The sequence below is a fragment of the Cnephaeus nilssonii genome, assembly GCF_951640355.1.
Source record: "Cnephaeus nilssonii genome assembly, chromosome: 4".
Lineage (NCBI taxonomy): Eukaryota > Metazoa > Chordata > Mammalia > Chiroptera > Vespertilionidae > Cnephaeus > Cnephaeus nilssonii.
In genome coordinates this window covers 47,466,768-47,487,804 of record NC_137075.1, presented here as the reverse complement: position 1 = coordinate 47,487,804, position 21,037 = coordinate 47,466,768, and the positions used below count along the sequence as shown (strand labels likewise).

Below are 21,037 nucleotides of genomic sequence, written 5' to 3'. Positions count from 1 at the left end.
GACCAACTAGAAATTAAACATACACTGACTGAAATAAAAAATAATATATAGAGACCCAACAGCAGACTAGAGGAACGCAAGAATCAAGTCAAAGATTTGGAATACAAAGAGGCAAAGGACACTCCTCCAGAGAAGCAAGAAGAGAAGATAATTCAGAAAGTTGAAGATAGTGTAAGAACCCTCTGGGACAACTTCAAACGTACCAACATCAGAATTATGGGGTGCCAGAAGAAGAGAGAGAGCAAGACGCTGAAAACCTATTTGAAGAAATAATGACCGAAAACTTGCCCCACCTGGTGAAAGAAATAGACCAGCAAGTCCAGGAAGCACAGAGAATCCCAAACAAAAGAGGACCACACCAAGACACATCATAATTAAAATGCCAAGGGCAAAAGACAAAGAGAATATTAAAGCAGCAAGAGAAAAACAGTTAGTTACCTACAAGGAAGCACCCATCTCAACAGAAACTATGCAGGCCAGAAGGGAGTGGCAAGAAATATTCAAAGTGATGAATAGCAAGAACCTATAACCAAGATTACTCTACCCAGCAAAGTTATTATTCAGAATTGAAGGCCAGATAAAGAGCTTCACAGATAAGAAAAAGCTAAAGGAGTTCATCAACACCAAAGCAGTATTATATGAAATGTTGAAAGGTATTCTTTAAAAAGAGGAAAAAGAAGAAAAAAGTAAAGATAAAAATTATGAACAACAAATATGTATCTATCAACAAGTGAATCTAAAAGTCAAGTGAATTAAAAATCTGAGGAACAGAATAAACTGATGAACATAATAGAATCAGGGGCAAAGAATAGGAGTGGATTGATAATTCTCAGGGGGAAAGGGGTGTCTGTGTGGGGGGTATGGGAAGAGACTGGACAAAAATCATACATCTATGGATGAGGACAGCGGGGTGGGGGAGGTAAGGGCAGAGGGTGGGGTGGGAACCGGGTGGAGGGGAGGTATGGGGGGGAAAAAGGAGAAACAATTGTAATAATCTGAATAATAAAGATTTATTAAATTTAAAAAAAAAGATCAATGGGAAAATATCCTTGAGTGAGGATTAACAAAAAGAATAAAAATAAATAAACAAACAAACCGAACATTTGCTGCCACCTTATCACTGTCCTTGTAGAGGTAAGATAAGGCATGCAAAGCACTTACTAGCACATAGGCACATGGTAATAATAATTGTGACTTTATGTGCATTGTCCTATTTAATCATCTGGTGATTAAATAAGACTGAAGCAGAGGAAGGTTAAGTCATTTCCCCAAAGTTACTCACTAGGAGGGAGTGAATCCAGGGCCCCAAAGTCATGTGCCGGCTCCTTGCCAGGCCTCCTCAGTAAGCCCCCTTACAAGGCCACTGCTGTTAAAAGTTCTCTCCTGCAGCTGCAGTGGAAACCAGTAACGGAAGATGAACCACAACAAGTTCTCACCAGGATGGCTGGAAAGGAGTGAGTGACTTTAGCAACCATTTTCTATTGCTGCTCTGGGTGAGGGAAAGTTAGACTGAAAGACTAAAATTAAGCACTGTGAGTCAGTCTTAGTGCTAGTCAGCCTGCCCTCCCTCCACCCGCCCAGGAGAGCAGGCCCACCATGGAGATGCCTCATGTCTGGAATTAAGAGCTAAAAAGAACAAAGTCACCACAGGAAAGTGGAAGAAAGAACACCAAACAAATGAAGGGAGAGAGGTCCCAGGCGGCAAGGCTGGGCTGGGCACTAACTTGTAGCAGAAGCTGGCATTGTGCTTATAGAACCGGCAGAGGTTCCCATCATCGGGGGGCGTGGCACAGAAGAAGATGGTTGGTGACAGGTTGTAGCGGCCAATCTTGCAGAATTCATCGGTTTCTCGGGGAGCGCCAGGCTCGATGGCAACACGATCACCTGGAGGGGAAAACAGGAGCCGGCACAGAGGTGCTGTGAAGGGGCACAGGCTCATGGGCAGATACCAGCGATGAATACCCGGGGTGTCCTAAGCAAGCCCAGGCCGTTAGTGCTTCCAAAGGAAACACAGGACCCAGCACAGACACACTCCGGGAGAGAATGACCATCCCTCTTCTCCACAGATGGGACTGGCTTGCCCTTTTACTAACTCATGGACCAGACCAACCTTCCCTCCAGCTCCACAGCCACTTCCCAGCTTGGGAAACACAGACCCATCTCGAAGGCAAGCCAGCTCCACTTCCTGTCTCAAACTGCTGCAAAAGAGGTAGCTAGTGGGTGGAGTTTGCAGACATTTTTTTTCTTGACCTGTTTTTTTTTTTTTTAAATATATTTTATTGATTTTTTACAGAGAGGAAGGAAGAGGGATAGAGAGCTAGAAACATCGATCAGCTGCCTCTTGCACACCCCCCACCGGGGATGTGCCCGCAACCAAGGTACATGCCCTTGGCAGGACTCGAACCTGGGACCTTTCAGTCCGCAGGCTGACACTCTATCCACTGAGCCAAACCGGTTTCGGCTCTTGACCTGTTTTGAAAACATGGGGCAAGGCCTTTACAAAAGCCACAGTCTGGTTGTGTTTAGACAATAACTAGGAACCAACTGATTCCTGGTTAGCAGAAGCATTAAGGCAAACGACCCACAGAGGCCTCCGACTCGGGTACAGCAGAGTGACACTCAGGCTTGTGAACCGCCCGCTCTATCGTACTTCCACTCTATGTCTCACTGAGTCGGCTTGGAAACCAAGCATTAGAATTGCTCTTATCTCTTATTAGGAAAAATCGCAAGCATGCAGTGAACACCCACATATCTTCCACCTAGATTCTTCAATTTACATTGAGCAACATTCACTTTATCACATACCCGTCCATCCATCCCATCTATCCATCTTTTCTGATGCATTTCAAAATAGGTTGCAGACATTAGTACACTTCACCCTTAAATACTTCAGCCTGCAAAGCATTAACTAGGCAGAGTTCAATACTTGTTTATGGCTCTTTTTTAAGATAAAACTTTGATATATTGATGAAATGCACAAATGTTAAGTGGATCACTAAATTTTGATAGATGCATTCACCTGTGTGATGTGAACCCCTGTCAAGATACAGAACATCACCACCATCTTGGAAATGTCATTCCTTTGTGTTCCTTCCTAGTCAATCCCCACTCCCACCCCAAAAAGGGGTGTACTAGTGGTATTAGGGCCCTCCTGAGCCTGAACAATGTGTTGTTAGCAGCCAGAGAAGAGCCCCTTTTACTAAACAGTGATACATTAGGCCATTTCTTGTATCTTTTGTGTTAACAGTACCCATAGAATAGTGTAGAGACCAAGTATGTAGTTAGTGCTCATTAAAATAGTGTTGGTGGCCAGGCTGGGGTGGTTCAGTGGTTGAGCATCGACCTATGAACCAGGAGGTTGAGGTTCAATTCCCAGTCAGGGCACATGCCCGGGTTTCGGGCTCGATCCCCAGTGGGGGGCATGCAGGAGGCAGCCAATCAATGATTCCCTCTCATCATTGATGTTTCTCTATCTCTCTCTCTCACTCTCTCTCTCTCTTCCTTCCCTTCCCTGAAATCAATAAAATAATATACTTTTTTAAAAGATAGATGGCCTGATTGTATATAAATTAGGAATTCTTCCATGCCTTAGATTTATTGATTCTTTAATATTTATGTTTAAATTTTATAAACAAGTATATCAAGAACTGTTCAATGAGTGGTTTTATTATTTCTAGATTAGTTGATTAGATATTTAAGTCAAAGTTAGCAAATGAAACAAATAAAAATTTTGTATTCTAAAAAACAGTACCCACAGAAATCCCTGTGACCACTAAGATGTGATCTACTTATATGTCTCTTCCTTCTATGCCCTCTACTTTCTCTGCTGCCCAATGAACTTTCTCCAAACTATGCTTCTAGCACTGACAATGAATTCTTCAACTTAGTATTCAAGATCTTCCATAATTAGGTGGAGTTTATATTATTCAGTTTTGTCTTCTAATTATTATTACATAATAACAATAATAATACAACTCACAGTTGTATGGTGCTTTTTAAAGAGGGACTTCTGTACAGATTATGCAAATTACCATCTCTACTAACTGTCCAAGACAGAACCTTTGCTGTGAGAAGCACAGAGTTTATTAACAACAGATATAAAACTCTTGCCTCTGTAATTTTATTATGCTGTTCCTCTTAACTGGAATATTAGCTTCTGATCTCTTCAGAAATTCAAATACAAAACCTTGCTCAAGTCTCCACATGCTGGGCAGCCCAGTGACTCTGCACACTTTTTCTAGAGTCAGAAAGACCAAGGCAGGCATCCTAGCTCTAAGACTAACTACTTTATGACCCTAGGCAATCACCACACTTCACTTTCTTCATCTGTTAATGAGGAAAATAATGCCTATCTTGTAGAGTTGTTTCAAGAACAAAGTAAGTAATTTTATAGGTAATTATTTAACATGGAGAATAATAATATTAAATCAATAAATGTTATCTGTCTTCTTCTCATAATTATTATTGTGGTGTGTTTTTTGTTTGTTTTTGTTTTTGTTTTTGTTAATCCTCACCCAAGGATATGTTCCCATTGATTTTTAAAGAGAGTGGAAGAGAGAGGGAAAGATAGAGACAAACACATCAGTTGGTTGCCTCCTGCACCCGCCCCAAACAGGGCCCGGGTCGGAGAGGAACCTGCAACCAAGGTACGTGCCCTTGACAGGAATCAAACCTGGGACCCTTTGGTCTGCAGGCCGATGTTCTATCCACTGAGCCAAACCGGCTAGGGCTCATAATATTGTTGTTAAATGTCTAGCTCAAAGAAAGACCTATCTCCTCCATGAACCTTCTTGACACACCTGTGTCCATGACAAATGCCCTTTCTTTGAACTTCTAGAGCCCTTTCTTTACTGACCTCACCACTTCACCCTATGGTCTTGTTCTCTAATTGTTGGTGTATATATATCCTGATGTCTGGTCTCCCCAAGTAGATCAAAGCATCCAAGGATCTTATCTTCTCCTTTTTCTATAGTCCTCAAAGCACCTGGTACTGCTGGAGCTATTGTCGACACTGACTAAGCACCTGACATAACTTAAATTTAGAGACAACCTCCCCTCCCCCCACACACACAATTCTTGTTATGACATATATTTAGAGACCTCGTCTCACAGGTAAGAACCAATCAGTGACTGTTAGAAGCTATGAACCTTCCACATTGGAAGAACCCTGAAAAAATTCAGGGGGTTTCTCAACTTCACCGATGATGGAGGGCCTGACTTAACTTTCCTATATGAGACACACGTCTGACTTCTTCAGAGCTGGTCTATCTCTCCCCATGTAACTGGGCTCAGGGAGCTTTCTAACTAACATAGGACGGCACCTCCTACCAACCTCCTCCTTCCTCCAAATAATCTGACATTATCTCCAGACTATATAGTGGCCTCTTCAGAAAAGGAAGATTAAAGCCAATAGCTCGCTATGCCAAGACAGCTTGGATTTATCTCACTGTGTTGGGGAACATATCATAGTCTGCCACAGCCGAGAATTCCTCCCTCTGAGAACATGAATTAAGCAAATCTAGAAACACACTGGTGGTTTCCTAGCCATCCAATAAAATCAAAGATTGCTTTGCAGGCCCTGGTTCTTAGCATGTGGAGGCATATTGTGGTTCCTGGGCCTGGAACGCTTTCCCCACCCTGGTACCTGGCTTATTTCTTACTTGCCTGCTTGGCTTAATTGTCCCTTCCTCAGACAAGCCAGGGGTCTGAGTAAAATACACCAATTGCACCCTGTATTCTTCTCTGCTGTCCTCAACACGATTGTAATTAAGTAACTATCTGTGTGTCCCAGCTGTCTCCCACTGTGGAAGGTTAAGGAACATGTGTTTCGGGACCAAGGCTGTCTTATTGACTGTTGCATCCCGGTGTTTAACAGAGAGCCTGGCCCTGAGAGAGCATGCACAGACATTGATGTTGAATGAATAAATTGATCCATTAGCTGAAGGGCTTTGCTCACCTGGTTGTAGGTGCTTTACCAATGACCCCACTTTTACGACTGTTCCTGAGGCTTCATGACCCAGAACCATTGGCTTTTTCACAATAAAATCCCCAATTCGACCATGCTGCCAGTAGTGGACATCTGAGCCGCAGATTCCAACAGAATGCATCTTCAGCAGCACCTCTGATAAGAAAAAGGATAAAGAGAAAACAAGTGAGGGAGGGAACAACCCTTCTATCACCCCGAGGCACCCTGGCGATTCTCTAGATGAAGGAGAGGGCTTGGCTTCAAAGGCCAGGTACAAAATTTAGGCCACAAAGGAAGGCAGGCTTAACAGCAACCCAGATTGAGTCTTGCAAGACAAGAAAGCTTCCACAGAGTAAAATAACTGCATATGAGGGTTAATTCTACGTGTCAAGTTGGCTAGGCTATGGCGCCCAGTTGTTTGGCCAATCGCTAGATGTTGCTGTAAAGGTATTTTTCAGACGTGATTAATATTTAAGATATGGAAACAACCTAAGTGTCCATCAGTGAGTAAATGGAATAAAGAAAATGTAGTACATATACATAACAGAATATTATTCAACCATAAAGAAGGACATGTTGCCATTTGCAACAACATGGATGAACCTTCAGGGCATCATGCTAAGTGAAGTAAGTCAGACAGAAAAAGGCAAATACCAAATGATCTCACTAATATGATATTGTAGAATTAAAAAACAGAAACAAAACAAAAAAAAGAAAATAAAATTAAAAAAAGAAAGAAAGAAAACAAGCTCAGAGATACACAGAACAGATTGGTGGTTGCCAAAGGCCGGGGGTGGGGATAGATGAAATGGGTGAAGAAAGTCAAAAGGCACAAACTTTCAGTTGTGAAGTAAGTCATGAGGATCTAATGTACAGCATAGTAACTATAATTAATAATCTAGTGTTATCTGAAAGATGCCAAGAGAGTAAATCGTAAAAGTTTTCATCACAAGAAAAAACTGCAACTACATGAGGTGATGAATGTTAACTAGACATTGTGGTGATCACTTCACAATAGATACAAATACTGAATCATTATGTTGAACATCCAAAACTAACATAATGTTGTATATCAATTAGACCTCAACTTTAAAAAACAAATACTCAAATCATTACTTTGCATAAAGCAGACTACTCTTCATAATGTGGATATGCCTCGTTCAATCAGTTGAAGTCCTTAAAAGACAAGATTGAGGTTTTCTGAAGCTCAAGACTGTGACATGTTACCTGAATTTCCAGATTGCTGGTCAGCCCTACAAACTTCAGATTTGCCAGCCCCAAGAATCATGTGAGCCAATTCTTTAAAATAGATCTTCCCCCTGCCCTCTGTATACATGTATAATAAATCTATATAACAAATCTCTCTCAGTTCAGTTTCTCTGGAGAACGCCAATACACTGCATAAATAAGATATTATTAGGAGGAAGACATTCATTAATCATATAAGAGAAAAAACTGTTTTCTAGGAGATAACTGTTACTAGACAATTAATAGACTGGGCCTCTCACAAAAGGGAGGCTGGCAGAACGTAGGCTTGGCAACACTTCAGGAACGGTCACGCTATGTTTTCACGCCCGTTGTTTTGTTAACAGCGGCAGTGTTCATTTAAGCCACTCAGATATTTCAACTGGCATTTCAGCCTTCACAGGTTTGACTATAGTGAGATTTGGTGGTATTGTTGTTGTCCGTTTTCCAAGTTTAAAATAATAATGCTACTGCGCCCCTTTGCTAAAATAAGCCCTAAAGGATTACTGGCCTAGTCTGACTGAGATGACCATGTTACAAGTATCTCCCTGAGAAAAACAAAGAGACCCAAAGCTGTGCTGTGCACCCAGGTGTCTTACACTGTCCTTGCCACCCACCTAAGGTGACCCACCAGGTGTGGCTCTGTAGAACTTTCGCCACTTATAGTTTGGGTGAACATAGTAAGAAGTGGCAGGGTGAATTCTGAAATCTAAGGAAGGGAAACGTCATTTGAGTTAGGAAAATTACCTCAGAATTTCCTCTCTTTAAGTTACCAATTTGTAATGAGAGGTTAAATTGGACTTGCTAGCCCGGCGGGTGTGGCTGGTGGTTGAGCATCAATCCATGAACCAGGAGGTCACGGTTTGATTCCCAATCAGGGCACATGCCTAGATTGTGGGCTCAATCCACAGTAGAGGGTGTGCAGGAGGCAGCCAATCAATGATTCTCATCATGAATGTTTCTATCTCTCTCTCCCTCTCCCTTCCTCTCTCTCTCAAACCAATAAAAACATTTTTTTAAAAAAACTGATTTGCTAGAACTCTAGCTGAAATGTACCATTGTTTCCCCTTCCAATTCAGGAATAGCAAGAGGCAAGAAAGTGAGAGCAGAATGCTGCCTCCAGGAAAAAAGCATTCCCTGGATCCTTTGAGTCAAAGGCAGCCCTTGTTTGGCCACCTCTAGAATCAACACCAACTTTTCAGGACACAGTGAGTTGTCTCGTTCACTTCTCTAACAGTGATATCTTGGTGAAAACACATAAGTCCTAAATATACATTACTTGCTAAATACTGATAGTAACAGCTCTTGTCTGTAAACCAATAATCCAACTGATGTTTGCGTAGCAAAGCTCGAGGAACTCCAGGAAAGCTTCCTTCAATCTGATGTTCACCCAGAAGCTACAGTTGTGGGGTAAGGTGGGGCAGCATATCCGAACTCATCAAGGACAGAAAGGGGACCCGACCGGCTGGATGTGAGATAAGCTATCTGTAGACACCCTGCGCCTTGCTCTCAGCCTTACTGGCAGGTCACGAAGTGGAAACTCCAGGGATGGGAGGGATTGGAAAACTGTCAGCAGGGATCTACCTTAGTCAATAGGGTGGCATGACTTGCCCAGGTAGACACCTCCCAGGAAACATGTGTCATCTCAGCCACAGGCTTGCACAGCGAGAGGCTAGATAGAGTGGAACGAAGGTGGTGGAACCCTGCCTCAGTGTGCACACCCACTTTTGGCACCTGGATGATTAGGGCAGTGGGGCAGGGTTCCATGCAGCCCCTCCCATCCCCCACTGGACAGGTCCTGGTCTTCCTGGCAGGATACTCCCTTTTCTGACCAAAACATTAAGTTCTTCAGTCTCACTCCTTTTCAAAATTTGGATTCAGCCGCCCAAATAGTGGCTTATAGTAGGTAAGAGTATCCCAAAGTCAAAAGAACAATTCTGCTTTTGGTCCATAAGGTTTTACACCCAAAACTCTTTGGGACAAGTCAGTAGTCTGATATGGTAACTCTTCTCATTCTACCACTGTCTGTTTTATTGCATCAGCCAAGTGGAGTGTATCCAGTCATGCTGTGGTCAGTGGAGGAGGTGGAGCCTAACAGAAGCATAGCTTTAAATAGAGGCAAAAGTATAAATCGTAGCAGAAGAGGGTGAGGGAGCAATGCCCATGTGTCTCCCCAGGGGAAATAAGAAAATATGTTGAATATCCCAAGGACCTACCATTTGGGCCTGGTTCAGGAATAGGATAGTTCTCCTAAAGAAAATAAAACAGAAAAATCATTTAGCATGCATAATAAATTTACCTTATGAACCTTTTCATTTAAAAAAAAAATTAAAGTGGAGTTTCATTCAAATGTTTCTTTTTAGAGTTAACGCAGGCTCAGGACATACTGTTGCCGGGTGGCTGCCAGAGGGGCTACACTGAATAGCGCTGCACTCGCATCACTCAACGATGCACTTTGCCTAGGACTCAAAGAAAAGCGTGCTGTGTGCGTCCCCAGGTGAAAGGATGTTTGGGCTGCCACCTAGATTTGCATTCCTTATCACATCCTTCTCTCCTGAAAACACAGTTAGATCCAGATTTGTTTGGTCTGGCTAACTTGGGCAGGGCAAGTTTGAGGGCGTTTCTAGCAGCTCCATGAGAGCAGCTCCAAGGGCTGAAGAGGTGTGCCGCTGCTCTTTTCCCTGTACACCGGGGCACAGACCAGCACTTGGCCCTCTCTTTCAAAACACCCCATGTGGAGTTTTAGAGGTCCTCGGGGAATACATGGGACCTGTCCACAGATTCAAAAAGCAATCTGATGATTTCAGTGTTCACAGCTATTATTTATTTATTTTAGAGAAAGGAAGGGAAAAAGAGAAAAATTGATTTGTTGTCCCATTTATTTATGCATTTATTGGTTGATCCTTGTATGTGCCCTGACTGGAGATCAAATCCACACACTTGGCATATGGGGACGATGCTCCAACCCACTGAGCTGCCCAGCTAGGATACAGCTATCATTATTATTATTATTTTCCCTCAATGTCAACTGGCTAGGAAATTCCTGGTGATGAGGAAGGACAGCGCGTGGGCAAATCCAAGTGGTTATTTTATTAACTGGAGGCCCAATACATGAAATTCGTGCAAGGGTAGGCTTCCGAGGCCCCGCCCCCCACCCACTGGTCGTTCCGGAAGGTTGTTCTGCCATCCGTGTAGTTAGTATATCAGCTCTTTATTATATAGGATTCTTTGAATGCAGCCTAAAAAAGGAAGAAGGGATATGAAATGTTCACAGCACCTACTATGTGCCAGACAGTGTTCTGGGCTTTACACACATCATGGCACATGGTCCTCACCAAAGCCCATAATTTTCAGATGAGAAACCTGAGGCTGGGAAGTTCAATAACTTGGTCAAAATCATAGTGCCGGGAGTGGATAGATCAGGGCTAACCCCAGGTGTGTCTGATTCCCAAGCCTGCTTCAATGCATCCCACTGCACCCCCAAGGTGAAATATGCCTTTTCTCCTTCAGGGGTGGTGATGCAAGGAGCCATCTATTGGGTGATGAGATCGGGGCTGGGCCACACACAGAGCACTCTGGGAGGGACACTACTCAAAGCTTGCCTGCTGAAAGCTTCCCCAAGATGCCTTTATAGGTAGCAATACACAACATGGGGCTATTTAGCTAACAAGATAATAACCTTAATGCCAAAGACCATGCCTTCAATCTCTTCAGAACAAGGTAGTGTTCTGCCCCAAACCTGGTTTCTTATACTGGGTAAATATCTCTTCTCCGTAACAGTGTTTCCATGGAAGGTCCGAGGTTCTCACTCATCTCAGATTACCAGCCCTTTCTGTTGAAGTAGCTCAATGCTAATTTGAACTCCTTGCCTCCAGTGAAACCAAGCCAGAAGTGATCATGCTAATGCTGACCAACTGCTTTGTATCAGGTTCTGTGCTAAATGCTGTACATGCATCACCTCGTTTAATCTTCACAACAGTCTATGTGGTACCTTCTTTTATTATCTCATTTTCCATATGATGAGACTGAGAAGGGTGAGATTTAGCAAACTGCCCATGGGAACGCTAAGGTAGTAAATGGTGGAGCTGCATCCAAAGCAGCCTGATGTGGGCAGAGGGGCTCAAGGCAGTTTTTCATCTCTTAATAATTTAAACTGGCTACATCTGCAAGGAAGGAAGACAGATGTGAGGGAGGAAGGGAGAGAAGGGGGTAGAGAATCCATTTAGAAATGGGCAACTCAGAATAGAGATCACCAAAATCTTTTTCAAAGAAGTTGCTGGTCCCACACCTGACATTATACATCAGGGACTGCTGTATAGTTGTTTCTAAAACAGGCCTTTATTTCAAACATGGAAATGCACCCCATTCTGCCCCCTAAAGGCACTAGTAGGCAACTTCTCAGGCACAGAGAAAATTCCTCAGCATACTCTTCGTAGCTTGCCTCCAGCCAGGCTAGACCTGAACACCCATTTGAGAGTTTGGAGGGGGGTGGTAAGATTCCAGCTCACAGCAACTGTTGGGCACACCAAGCAGGCCCTGGGTGTCACTAGACATTACTACTGTAAATATTTACTACTATAGACTAGCTTTGACCTTCCCACAGGAGCAAGGCTGCAGTGACCTTCCCAGACACTAGGGGGCGCTGTGCCAATAGCCTGGTTTTTCCTTAGCAGCAGAACACACTTTATGGAGATGAGGAGATTATTATTTTTTAAATATATTTTTTCTTGATTTCAGAAATGAAGGGAGATACAAACATCAATGATGAGAAAGAATCATTGATTGGCTGCCTCCTGCACGTCCCACACTGGGGATTGAGCCCGCAACTCTGGCATGTGCCCTGACTGGGAATCAAACCATGACCTCCTGGTTCATAGGTTGATGCTCAACCACTGAGCCACGTCGGTTGGGCTTTATGGAGAACTTAAATACCTTCCCCCATAAACCAACTTTCCTTTTATGCCCTTTTTCTTGCTGACTCTCATCACCCTTACAACTCAGCTTGGCTCCTGACTCGCCTCTCAGCAGGAGACATGCCACCTGAGCACAAGACCATGCTAAAGATCAGCCCTTAAGTTTGTAAGTATCAGCCCAAGCCCAGCTGTGGAGCTCACAGTGTATTGGAAAGTTATCACAGCATGGTTACTAACAAAACCTTGCTTTTTGTTCATGGTTCCTTGCTTTTTGTTGGTGATGTTGACTACAATCCTGTTTACTCAATCTCCTTTTCGTTCTCAGGATTTGATGGTGATATTCTTTCATTTATCCTGATTCTCATTTATCAAAGTTCCTTAGCTCCTCGAATATCTGGAACTTTCACTCTTATTCCCACGGCCTAATCAGGCACAGTCAAGGTTTCCTAAACCAATTTCTTATCTGTGAGTGATAGTAACAAGATGAGCTGAGTAACTAACTGTTCTTTATTGTAGTTATGTCAGTTTTCCAGCATTTTTTCACTTTCAGTCATAAATAGTTCACATACATATTCTCCCTTCTATCCCCTTGAGGTTTTCCCATTTACCCCACCCCTACCCCCACCCACCCACCCACCCACCACCACCACCACCACCACCACCACCACCACCACCACCACCACCACTGCCACCTGAATAAATCATGGAAATACTGTGGGAACATGGAATCATCTCAGGTGCCTCTAGCATCCTAAATGTTATCTTGCCTTTCCTAAATATATTTTCTCAAATTAGCCTAAATAAGTTTCTAAATATATCTTAATGGTCCCCTTTCCTCTACTTCCACCTGCACATCTGAGCTCACACCCTCAGTATAGTATTTTGCATGGGCTGTAGCACTGGCCTCAACATGAGAAGAAATCAGAGGAAGATGCCTTTTCCCTCCTCCAGCCAACCTGACTGGTGCAGTGAAGACCCTCGAATCGCCTGTCCATGTACAAACCCAGGCTCCCTGCCACCAGCTCTGTGACCTCGGGGTAATTACATAACCTCTTTGTGCCCTCAATTTCATCCTCTGTTTAATGAAGATAATCATAAAAGAGAGTTCCCAACTCAGAGTAAATAAGATAGCTTATTACAAAAGAAAGAAAACCAAAGTTCTTTTTCTATAATTAGCTCCCAGTATGGTTGAACCAGCTCTGGACAACCTTGTCCCTTTCCTTTTGAAAGGGTAAAGATTTTATTGTTTTGGAGGAAAGTTGTATTTCCCTTGTTTTCTTTCTTTAAAAAAATATATTTTTATTGATTTCAGAGAGGGAGAGGGAAAGAGAGATAGAAACATCAGTGATGAGAAAGAATCATTGATCAGAGATGGCCCCCACTGGGGATTGAGCCCACAACCAGGGGATGTGCCTTGACCAGAAATTGAACCACGATCTCCTGGATCAGTGGTCGGCAAACTCATTAGTCAACAGAGCCAAATATCAACAGTACAACGATTGAAATTTCTTTTGAGAGCCAAATTTTTTAAACTTAAACTATATAGGTAGGTACATTGTTATTAATTAGGGTACTCCTAAGCTGGCCTTTGCTAAAAACTCAAGGGGCCAAAGAGCCGCACGTGGCTCGTGAGCCGCAGTTTGCCGACCACTGTCCTGGATCATAGGTCTACGCACACTGAGCCACGCCTAGTTGGACTGTATTTCCCTTGTTTCCATGTCACTACTAGAGAACTTGACTGCTCCTTTAAAGGCTGGGATATGGAAGAATATGAGGTAAGATGCCAGCAATGTTTTAGGCCTCATTCTATCAATTGTAAATAAGATGTAAAGCCACACCCTCTGCCTCAGAGTGAGGGACAGCAGGCACGTCTCGAAGAAGGTGGTCGTTCATGCCCCAGGTCCTCCAAGCCCACCTTCTCCCGCCTGCCAGGTCTCCTGTCAACCAGTTGGCTGGCTGTCCTGCACACTTAGGGAAAGCAGAGCAGGAGGCCTTATTTTTGCTCTCCTGCCCCATCAATTTCCCTCCCTTAGAATGCCTAACGGGTGTTTTGAGAGTGGGAGGAAAATCCAAAGGTTTCCAGTTGGCAAAGAGGCTTTGTTCTCGGCACTGGTCCTGGCAAATGGGATCAAAGTAGAAGGGTCAGACACTCTCCCAAAGTCCACTCAGCCAGTCTCCAGCCCAGGCTGTCAGTGAGTGCTCCAAGCCTCCTGAATTCTCAAACTCACTCTGTGCTCATCTGCTTACCTCCCAGGAACCATTTCACCACTGGTTGATCCCTCTCCTTCTTCAAGATCCCACATGAGGTGGGAAGTGAGGGGAAAGAGGCATTTGGGATGACTTCCTAATTCCTGTGGGAATTGGGGGAGATTTAGGTTTGGATGTGTTGGGATTGTGGTGTTTGGGGACATCCAGGTGGGCTTCCAATAGGCATGAACCATGAACTCAGAATGAAACAAAAACCTGCAAGAAGGCTTCTCTATCCTCACTAGCTGGGAAGGTGGCCCCTTCCTCTCTGAGCTTCCCCAGCACCTAGAACTGAATCCATGCAGGATGGGTAAAGGATTACTTAATTCTCAGCTATGATAAATAAATAAGCTTGAAAAATAATTTCCTCCTAATTCAAAACGTGTGAACATAACCATACATGAACTTACTAGACAATTATTTTTTCTTTTAGGTACAAAAATGATTATTTATTTAGAATGAGAAATAAAACCACAGTGAATCACAGATGTTAAGAAAGCTGATAGTATGACAAAATTCAAAAGACAGAAATAACAACTCAAATCTTCATGGAACTCACTAATGTTTAAACTTGATCCTGACACATAACTGTCTCTTGCTCTTTATAATTAAGATCAACCTATAATCCTCAAATTATTTTCCCTTTAACTTGTTCTCTTCACATACAGCTAATTATAAAACATTCAGGCGTGCATCAATGCCTGGAGAGATATATGTAAATTCTATAGATAACTCTCCATGGTATTCAGCTCCCTGGACATGAAGATTGTGTTGTTCCTGTTCTCCCTATCCAGATGCTTGTGCCTAAAATATGGTAGAGCTGGCTATCAGGAATAAGGGAGATAAAGTGTAATCAGTATGGTCTATGAACTTTTACTGATATGTGATGCAATATGGACACATAAACTAAGAGGAGCTTTAGAAATGTTTACAGCATTTTGACATTAAATTGGTCCATCTCAGAAAGTTTGTAAAGTACCCGGCCAGTATGGCTCAGTGGTTGAGCATCGACCCATGAACCAGGTCATGGTTTGATTCCTGGTCAGGGAACATGCCTAGGTTTCTGGCCTGATCCCCAGTGGGGGGCATTTGGGAGGCATCCAATCAATGATTCTCTCACATCATTGATGTTTCTATCTCTCTCCCTCTAGCTCTCTCTGAAATCAATAAAATCATATTAGGACCCCTTGGCAATGGGCAAGGAGACACCTGACTGACTGGTGGTGTTGCTCTTATGTCAATCAGGGGCAAAACAGATGTATAGTCCTTAGTTCATCCTAGCTTGATACCTGTGTTGGTGGCCAGAGCTGTTTCATGCCTGAGGCATATTTAAACAAATAAATAAATGCTTCATCCACAATTTAAAAAAAAACATATTGGGGAAAAATAAAAAGTTTGTGAAGCATGTGAGGATTGAGTATTCTAAAATTCTCATAAATATAGAAACTAATTCATGTTTTGAAGTTCACGTGATCTGAGATTAATCCTTAGCAAATAAAAGTCAGCTTAACTTACTTGATTTAAGTAAAACAGACATGTCTTTATTTTATTTGGGTTTTACAAAAATAAGTTCATGTTAATAACTGACTTTGATGTCTATGAAATATTTCTAGAGGTTAAGTGATTTTTTAAAAAATAATAAAGGATGCATAAATGATTGCTTGCTGCCAGACAGCTGAAGGCATTTCAATCTACATGTTATTGCCTCTTCCTGGCCAAACACCTGAACAGCCAGAGGTAGTTCCTCCAATCTGACAATGGGTTCTGTATACTAAAACCCTGGCCTTTGATGTGTATATCTACCTTGCCTTAGGACAATTTGTGTTAATAGAAAGCAAGGGGTCCTGAGACAAGGGAGAACTTGGTTTCTTTAGCCAAGCTCCTCTGGCCCCCCAAATGCCTTGCAAAATTATGTTTCGTCTCTGGACTCTTGATTAATTTACACACAGCGCCTTCTCCAGATTCCTGAACCCCTTCTAGATGCCGAGAAACACACACCGGCATTAATAGGGGGACATCAAAGACTCCTCCAGCCCTGACCGGTTTGGCTCAGTGGATAGAGGGTCAGCCTGCGGACTAAAAGGTCCCAGGTTCGATTCCGGTCAGGGGCATGTACCTTGGTTGCGGGCACATCCCCAGTGAGAGGTGTGCAGGAGGCAGCTGATCGATGTTTCTCTCTCATCGGTGTTTCTAACTCTCTATCCCTCTCCCTTCCTCTCTGTAAAATAAAATATATTTTTTTAAAAAACAAAAAAACAACAAAGACTCCTCCAGAATGAGGAGCTGCTGACATCAGAGGTAGGCAGCTGTCCCAAGACATCGACTAAGCCTGTATAACTATGGATTGGCATTGAACTCTGAATTACTTGATTGTCTTTACCTGTTTGCTAATGATGTTATTCATACAAATACCTATACTTGTTCTTTGGATTTTTCTATATAGTCCCACTGCTTATGATTACTGAACATGTGTAAAATAACTGTTAATACTCTTTTCATGGCATATGTAAATGTGATACTAGATGCCAAATACGGAAAAATGAGGCAGAAGGCAAACCTTGGGTCATAATGGTTCAGAGCAATAATCTAGAGTGCTTTTTTTTTTTCACAATGAAGGCCATAAGACCTGACTGCTTTCCCTTTTTGGGAAAATTCCACTCCAACTCGTATCCCATGGTTATGGTATTGCCCCATCCCCAATGGTCAAGATAATGTAGATACTGAGACTTCCTAGGAACAAGTCTTCCTAGCTCTGGGAGACTGACCACACTATCAGAACAAAAGTTTGGTCATTGATAAATGACCAGAAGGGGAAATTGTAAATGAAAAAGGACTTCTATGGGAAGTAACCTCACAGGGTGATGTGATCTTAAATTCCTAACTGGGAAAGTCATGGTGAATAATCACACCGCAGGTATATAACTTATTTTTTAAATATGTTTTTGTTGATTTTAGTGAGAGAAGGAGAGAGAAACATTGATGTAAGAAACATCAGGCTGCCTCTTGCACACCCCCACCAGGGATGGAGCCCACAACCTGGGCATGTGCCCCAAATCGAACCGGGGCCCTTTGGTGCATGGGACTACACTCAACCAACTGAGCCACACCAGCCAGGGCTATAACTTCTTTAGTAAAAGGCTTATCTTTGCCTTAAGTAAGTAAGCCCTGGCCATTCTTTCTATGCATCTAGGTTAACACACCTTTGAAAAACACTCTTTCAGACCCCTTCTTCTAATATATAACCACCCCTTTCAGACCTCTCCTCAAGCAGACCAACCTCAAGAGAGCACAAAATCTCATTTCTTGTTTCCTGGCATATGTTTTTTTTTGGATGTTTCTTACATCAACACCTTCAACAATCAGTTCAAGCAGCATCCATCTCTGGGACCTCCTTCCTGGGCCAAGGGCCCTTCCCTGCGAGGCCTTTACTCTCTCTGACTGCCATCAAAAACTCACACTGTTGTATTGTTACTGCGTCTGTCTATCTCCCTAGAGCAGACAGATGGTTAGGGGCAGTGTCCTCCTCTCTGGGCACCCAGCTGAGTAACCTGCTGGGTCTCTCCAATCCCGATCTTGGCGATGCATGTTCTCTTTGAGGGGGAAGGACGTGTTAGGGAGCGAAAGAGATGGCTGGCACCCGTCCCACTTACCCACTGCCATCCTAAGCCCATCTGACATGGACTTTGTCCAGGGAGCCCTGGCACGCTCCCAAAGCTGACTTTGCAGCTCCCTAAACTCCTAAACTTTGGCCTCAGGAGCCAGGGAGCAGAGGCAGGGTCTGGGTGGAGGAGAAATATACTAGTACATAACGCTTTTAAAGGTACAGGGAGCAGGGTCCGAAAGGGAAAAGGCTGGAAAATGAACCAGATGTGGACTACGGGAAGTAAGGAAGAAAGGAGCTTTATAGACAGAGACTTTCAAGACCCAGGAGTCTGGCAGAGGCACAGGGAACACCAGGAGTCCCGGGGATGCAGGCTGTGCTGGGAGGAAAGCAGGAAGGAGCTGAGTACCTAGTTAAGAGCTGGGCGCTCTCCTGATCATAATAATCCTGCCAAGGACGCTTGATCAGCTCCAAGCAAGAGGGATTAAATAAGAGTCCTACAGCTTTTACATGTCCCTCTGGCCCCCCTTTCTGCCCAGAGAAATGTAGGGCACGCGCTAAGTCAGGCAGCCTCCCTGGCATCTCTTCCGAAAAGTGCGATGACAGAGGTGTCCCAGCGGTCATCCCGCAACCTTCCCGGGCTCCAGCCACGTGCCGGCCTTGGGCTCGGTTCCGGGAGGCGCGCGACACCAACCCGGCTCTTCGCATCACATGTCAACCGCCTACCTCCCCCTCCCCCCAACATGGTAACGAACCAGGATCTGAGCGGCCGGGACCCGTGAGGAGCAGGGCCCGGCCGCGCAAGAATTGGCGAGCTGGCCCCTCTGGGCTCCAACCAAGGCCAGAGGGCAGGGTCGGGCTCGGCTCCCCACTCCCCTTCCCGCCTTACCAGGCGCAGGTCCCCGGGTCCGTGGACCACCAGAGACAGGTTCTCGGACTTGGCCGCCGCCATGGCGCTCTTCCCTCCGGGGTGGAAGCTGCAGTCCGCAGGGCGCTCGGAGGTTCTGGCGGCTGCCCGGCCGAGGGTCGGGGGTAGGAGGCTGGAGGCCGGGCTTGGACTCGGGCGAGGCGGCGCGAGCCCGGCGGGGGGCGGGGCTTCCTCGTCCCTGACAGCCTGGGCGGGGCTAGTGGGCGGGGCCAGCCCCCCCCCCCCCTCCCTCGCCCGCTTCCCCCTTGCTAGAGCCCCTAAGGACGGATGAGGTCTCTGGGACAGCAAGCAGGTCCGCAGCCTCCATGTGCTGCACACCTGTCAGCCTCACATCCAATCAGACACTGCTGCCTTGAGAGCAGCTGGCACAGGCAACAGCCACCAGACAGTGTTCTCCAACGTCAGTTGCAGAAGAACGGGGATGCGCCATGTGAGGCAGGTTCTCCGGGTCAGCACTGAGACGCTGATAGCCGAAGTCTAGGTCTGAGGAGAGGCCTGTGGGGTCTGTATTGTGAGCGCTGGGAATGCTGAGGCTGAGGAACAGGAGCCCCACTGATGTTGGCCTGGTGTCTCCAGCATCCAGCAAAGCCCCTGGCACAAGAAGGAGTGAATGAGTGAACGGGGTACATCAGTGTAGAGAAGCTGTGAAATGGAGAGCATGTGAGATCCTGCTCCCTGGCGTATGTCCTCTGTTTTGACTCAATCTCATAAAAATTCTCAAAAAGAAGAAACAGCTGTGAAATGGAATCTGTGAGCCTCTTTCTCCTCACTGGCTCTGCTTCTTATGACAGAAGCAGGATTTCTGCCTAAATTATTCCTTCAAGCCTCTCTCCTCTGAGAAGCAGTGAAGTTTTCTTCTAACCGGAGAGAGCTGCCCCACGGACAGGCCTAACTCCATAAAGGCCCCTCCCTCCTTCCAGAACAGCGCGCAGGATTTCATTCCCTATAGCCTCTTTTCCAGACACTCCACCAGCTCCTCTTACCTCTCCTCCTCCCGGAGGCCTTCCTCCAGCCCTTCAAGATGCCTCGGTTTGGCACTTACTGCATGCCCACATATGGGACACAGCCTGTGCTTTTGTGGACGAAAGGGGCCACTTGCTGACCTAACAAGCTCAGCTGGAGGCCTGCATGGCTCTTGCAAACTCAGAGACCTAAAGGAACCACAAAGGATGGTCTGAAATTAAACTTTAACTAAAAGCAGTGATGGTGGCCCTGACCAGTCTTGCTCAGTGGCTAGAGCGTAGGCCTGTGGACTGAAGGGGCCCAGGTTCAATTCCGGTCAAGGGTACGTACCTTGGTTGCAGGCACATATCCAGTAGGGAGTGTACAGGAGGCAGCTGATCAATGTTTCCAACACTCTATCCCTCTCCCTTCTTCTCTGTAAAAAAATCAATAAAATACATTTTTTTAAAATAAAAATAAAAATAAAAGCAGTGATGGTGGGCAGTTACATGTCCTAGGTCGGTATCTTCACTGACAAGGTCAACCTTTACCTGAACTGAGCCTATCTGTCTTTTTGCATCTATGATAACATACCCTTGAAATGTCTGGGTAACTTGTAACTTCCCTTTTTCTGTAGCCCCTGGGGCACAACCTACTGTGCTGGGTGCCAGGACAGATACCACATATTCCTTCATTATCATGTTAATTGTTCCTGCACCCACCTAAGTATGTGTCCATCATTTTACTTTTTATCCAATCCCAGGGGTTCCCCCCTGCCCCGGCCTGCTTTGCTTTATCCCATCTCCTTAATCTATCACCAATGAATTTCATGTAACCCACCTACATCCATCCTTTGATTGCAATGTATAAATACAAATGTAACCCGCCATTATCCGGAGCATTATCTCAATTCGTTGAGGTTCTGCTTCCCAGCTTATGTCCACAGTTTGGCTCAAATACACTCACAAAAATTCTTTACAGGTTTCAATTTTTTTTTTCCCGTTAACACTTTCAATCCTTCCCCAATGCACTGGAAGCCCATTGACAGGAAGCCTCATTTCTTAAATAGAACCTGGTAAAATGTTCTGTACATTATAGGAACTCAAAAAATTTTTGTTGATGAATGTGGATCAAGCTCTAGAACCTCAAAGGGCAAGTTAATATGTTTCTTGAAAAACTGACATTTTTCATATAAA

General features: G+C 44.5%; 1 protein-coding gene across 1 annotated transcript in view; it reads right to left on the bottom strand.

Moving 5' to 3' along the window:
• The window catches only part of SORD (sorbitol dehydrogenase), a 35,920-nt gene extending 16,883 nt beyond the window's left edge, over positions 1–19,037 (bottom strand). Inside the window, exons 1-4 of the mRNA XM_079769748.1 lie at positions 18,861–19,037; positions 9,427–9,460; positions 5,957–6,121; positions 1,725–1,884 (exon numbers count right to left, since the gene is read on the bottom strand). Coding sequence (XP_079625874.1) covers positions 1,725–1,884; positions 5,957–6,121; positions 9,427–9,460; positions 18,861–18,923 — 422 coding nt within the window. The 5' untranslated portion in view covers positions 18,924–19,037. The remainder of the gene's footprint in view (positions 1–1,724; positions 1,885–5,956; positions 6,122–9,426; positions 9,461–18,860) is intronic.
• Positions 19,038–21,037: the final 2,000 nt, after the last annotated feature.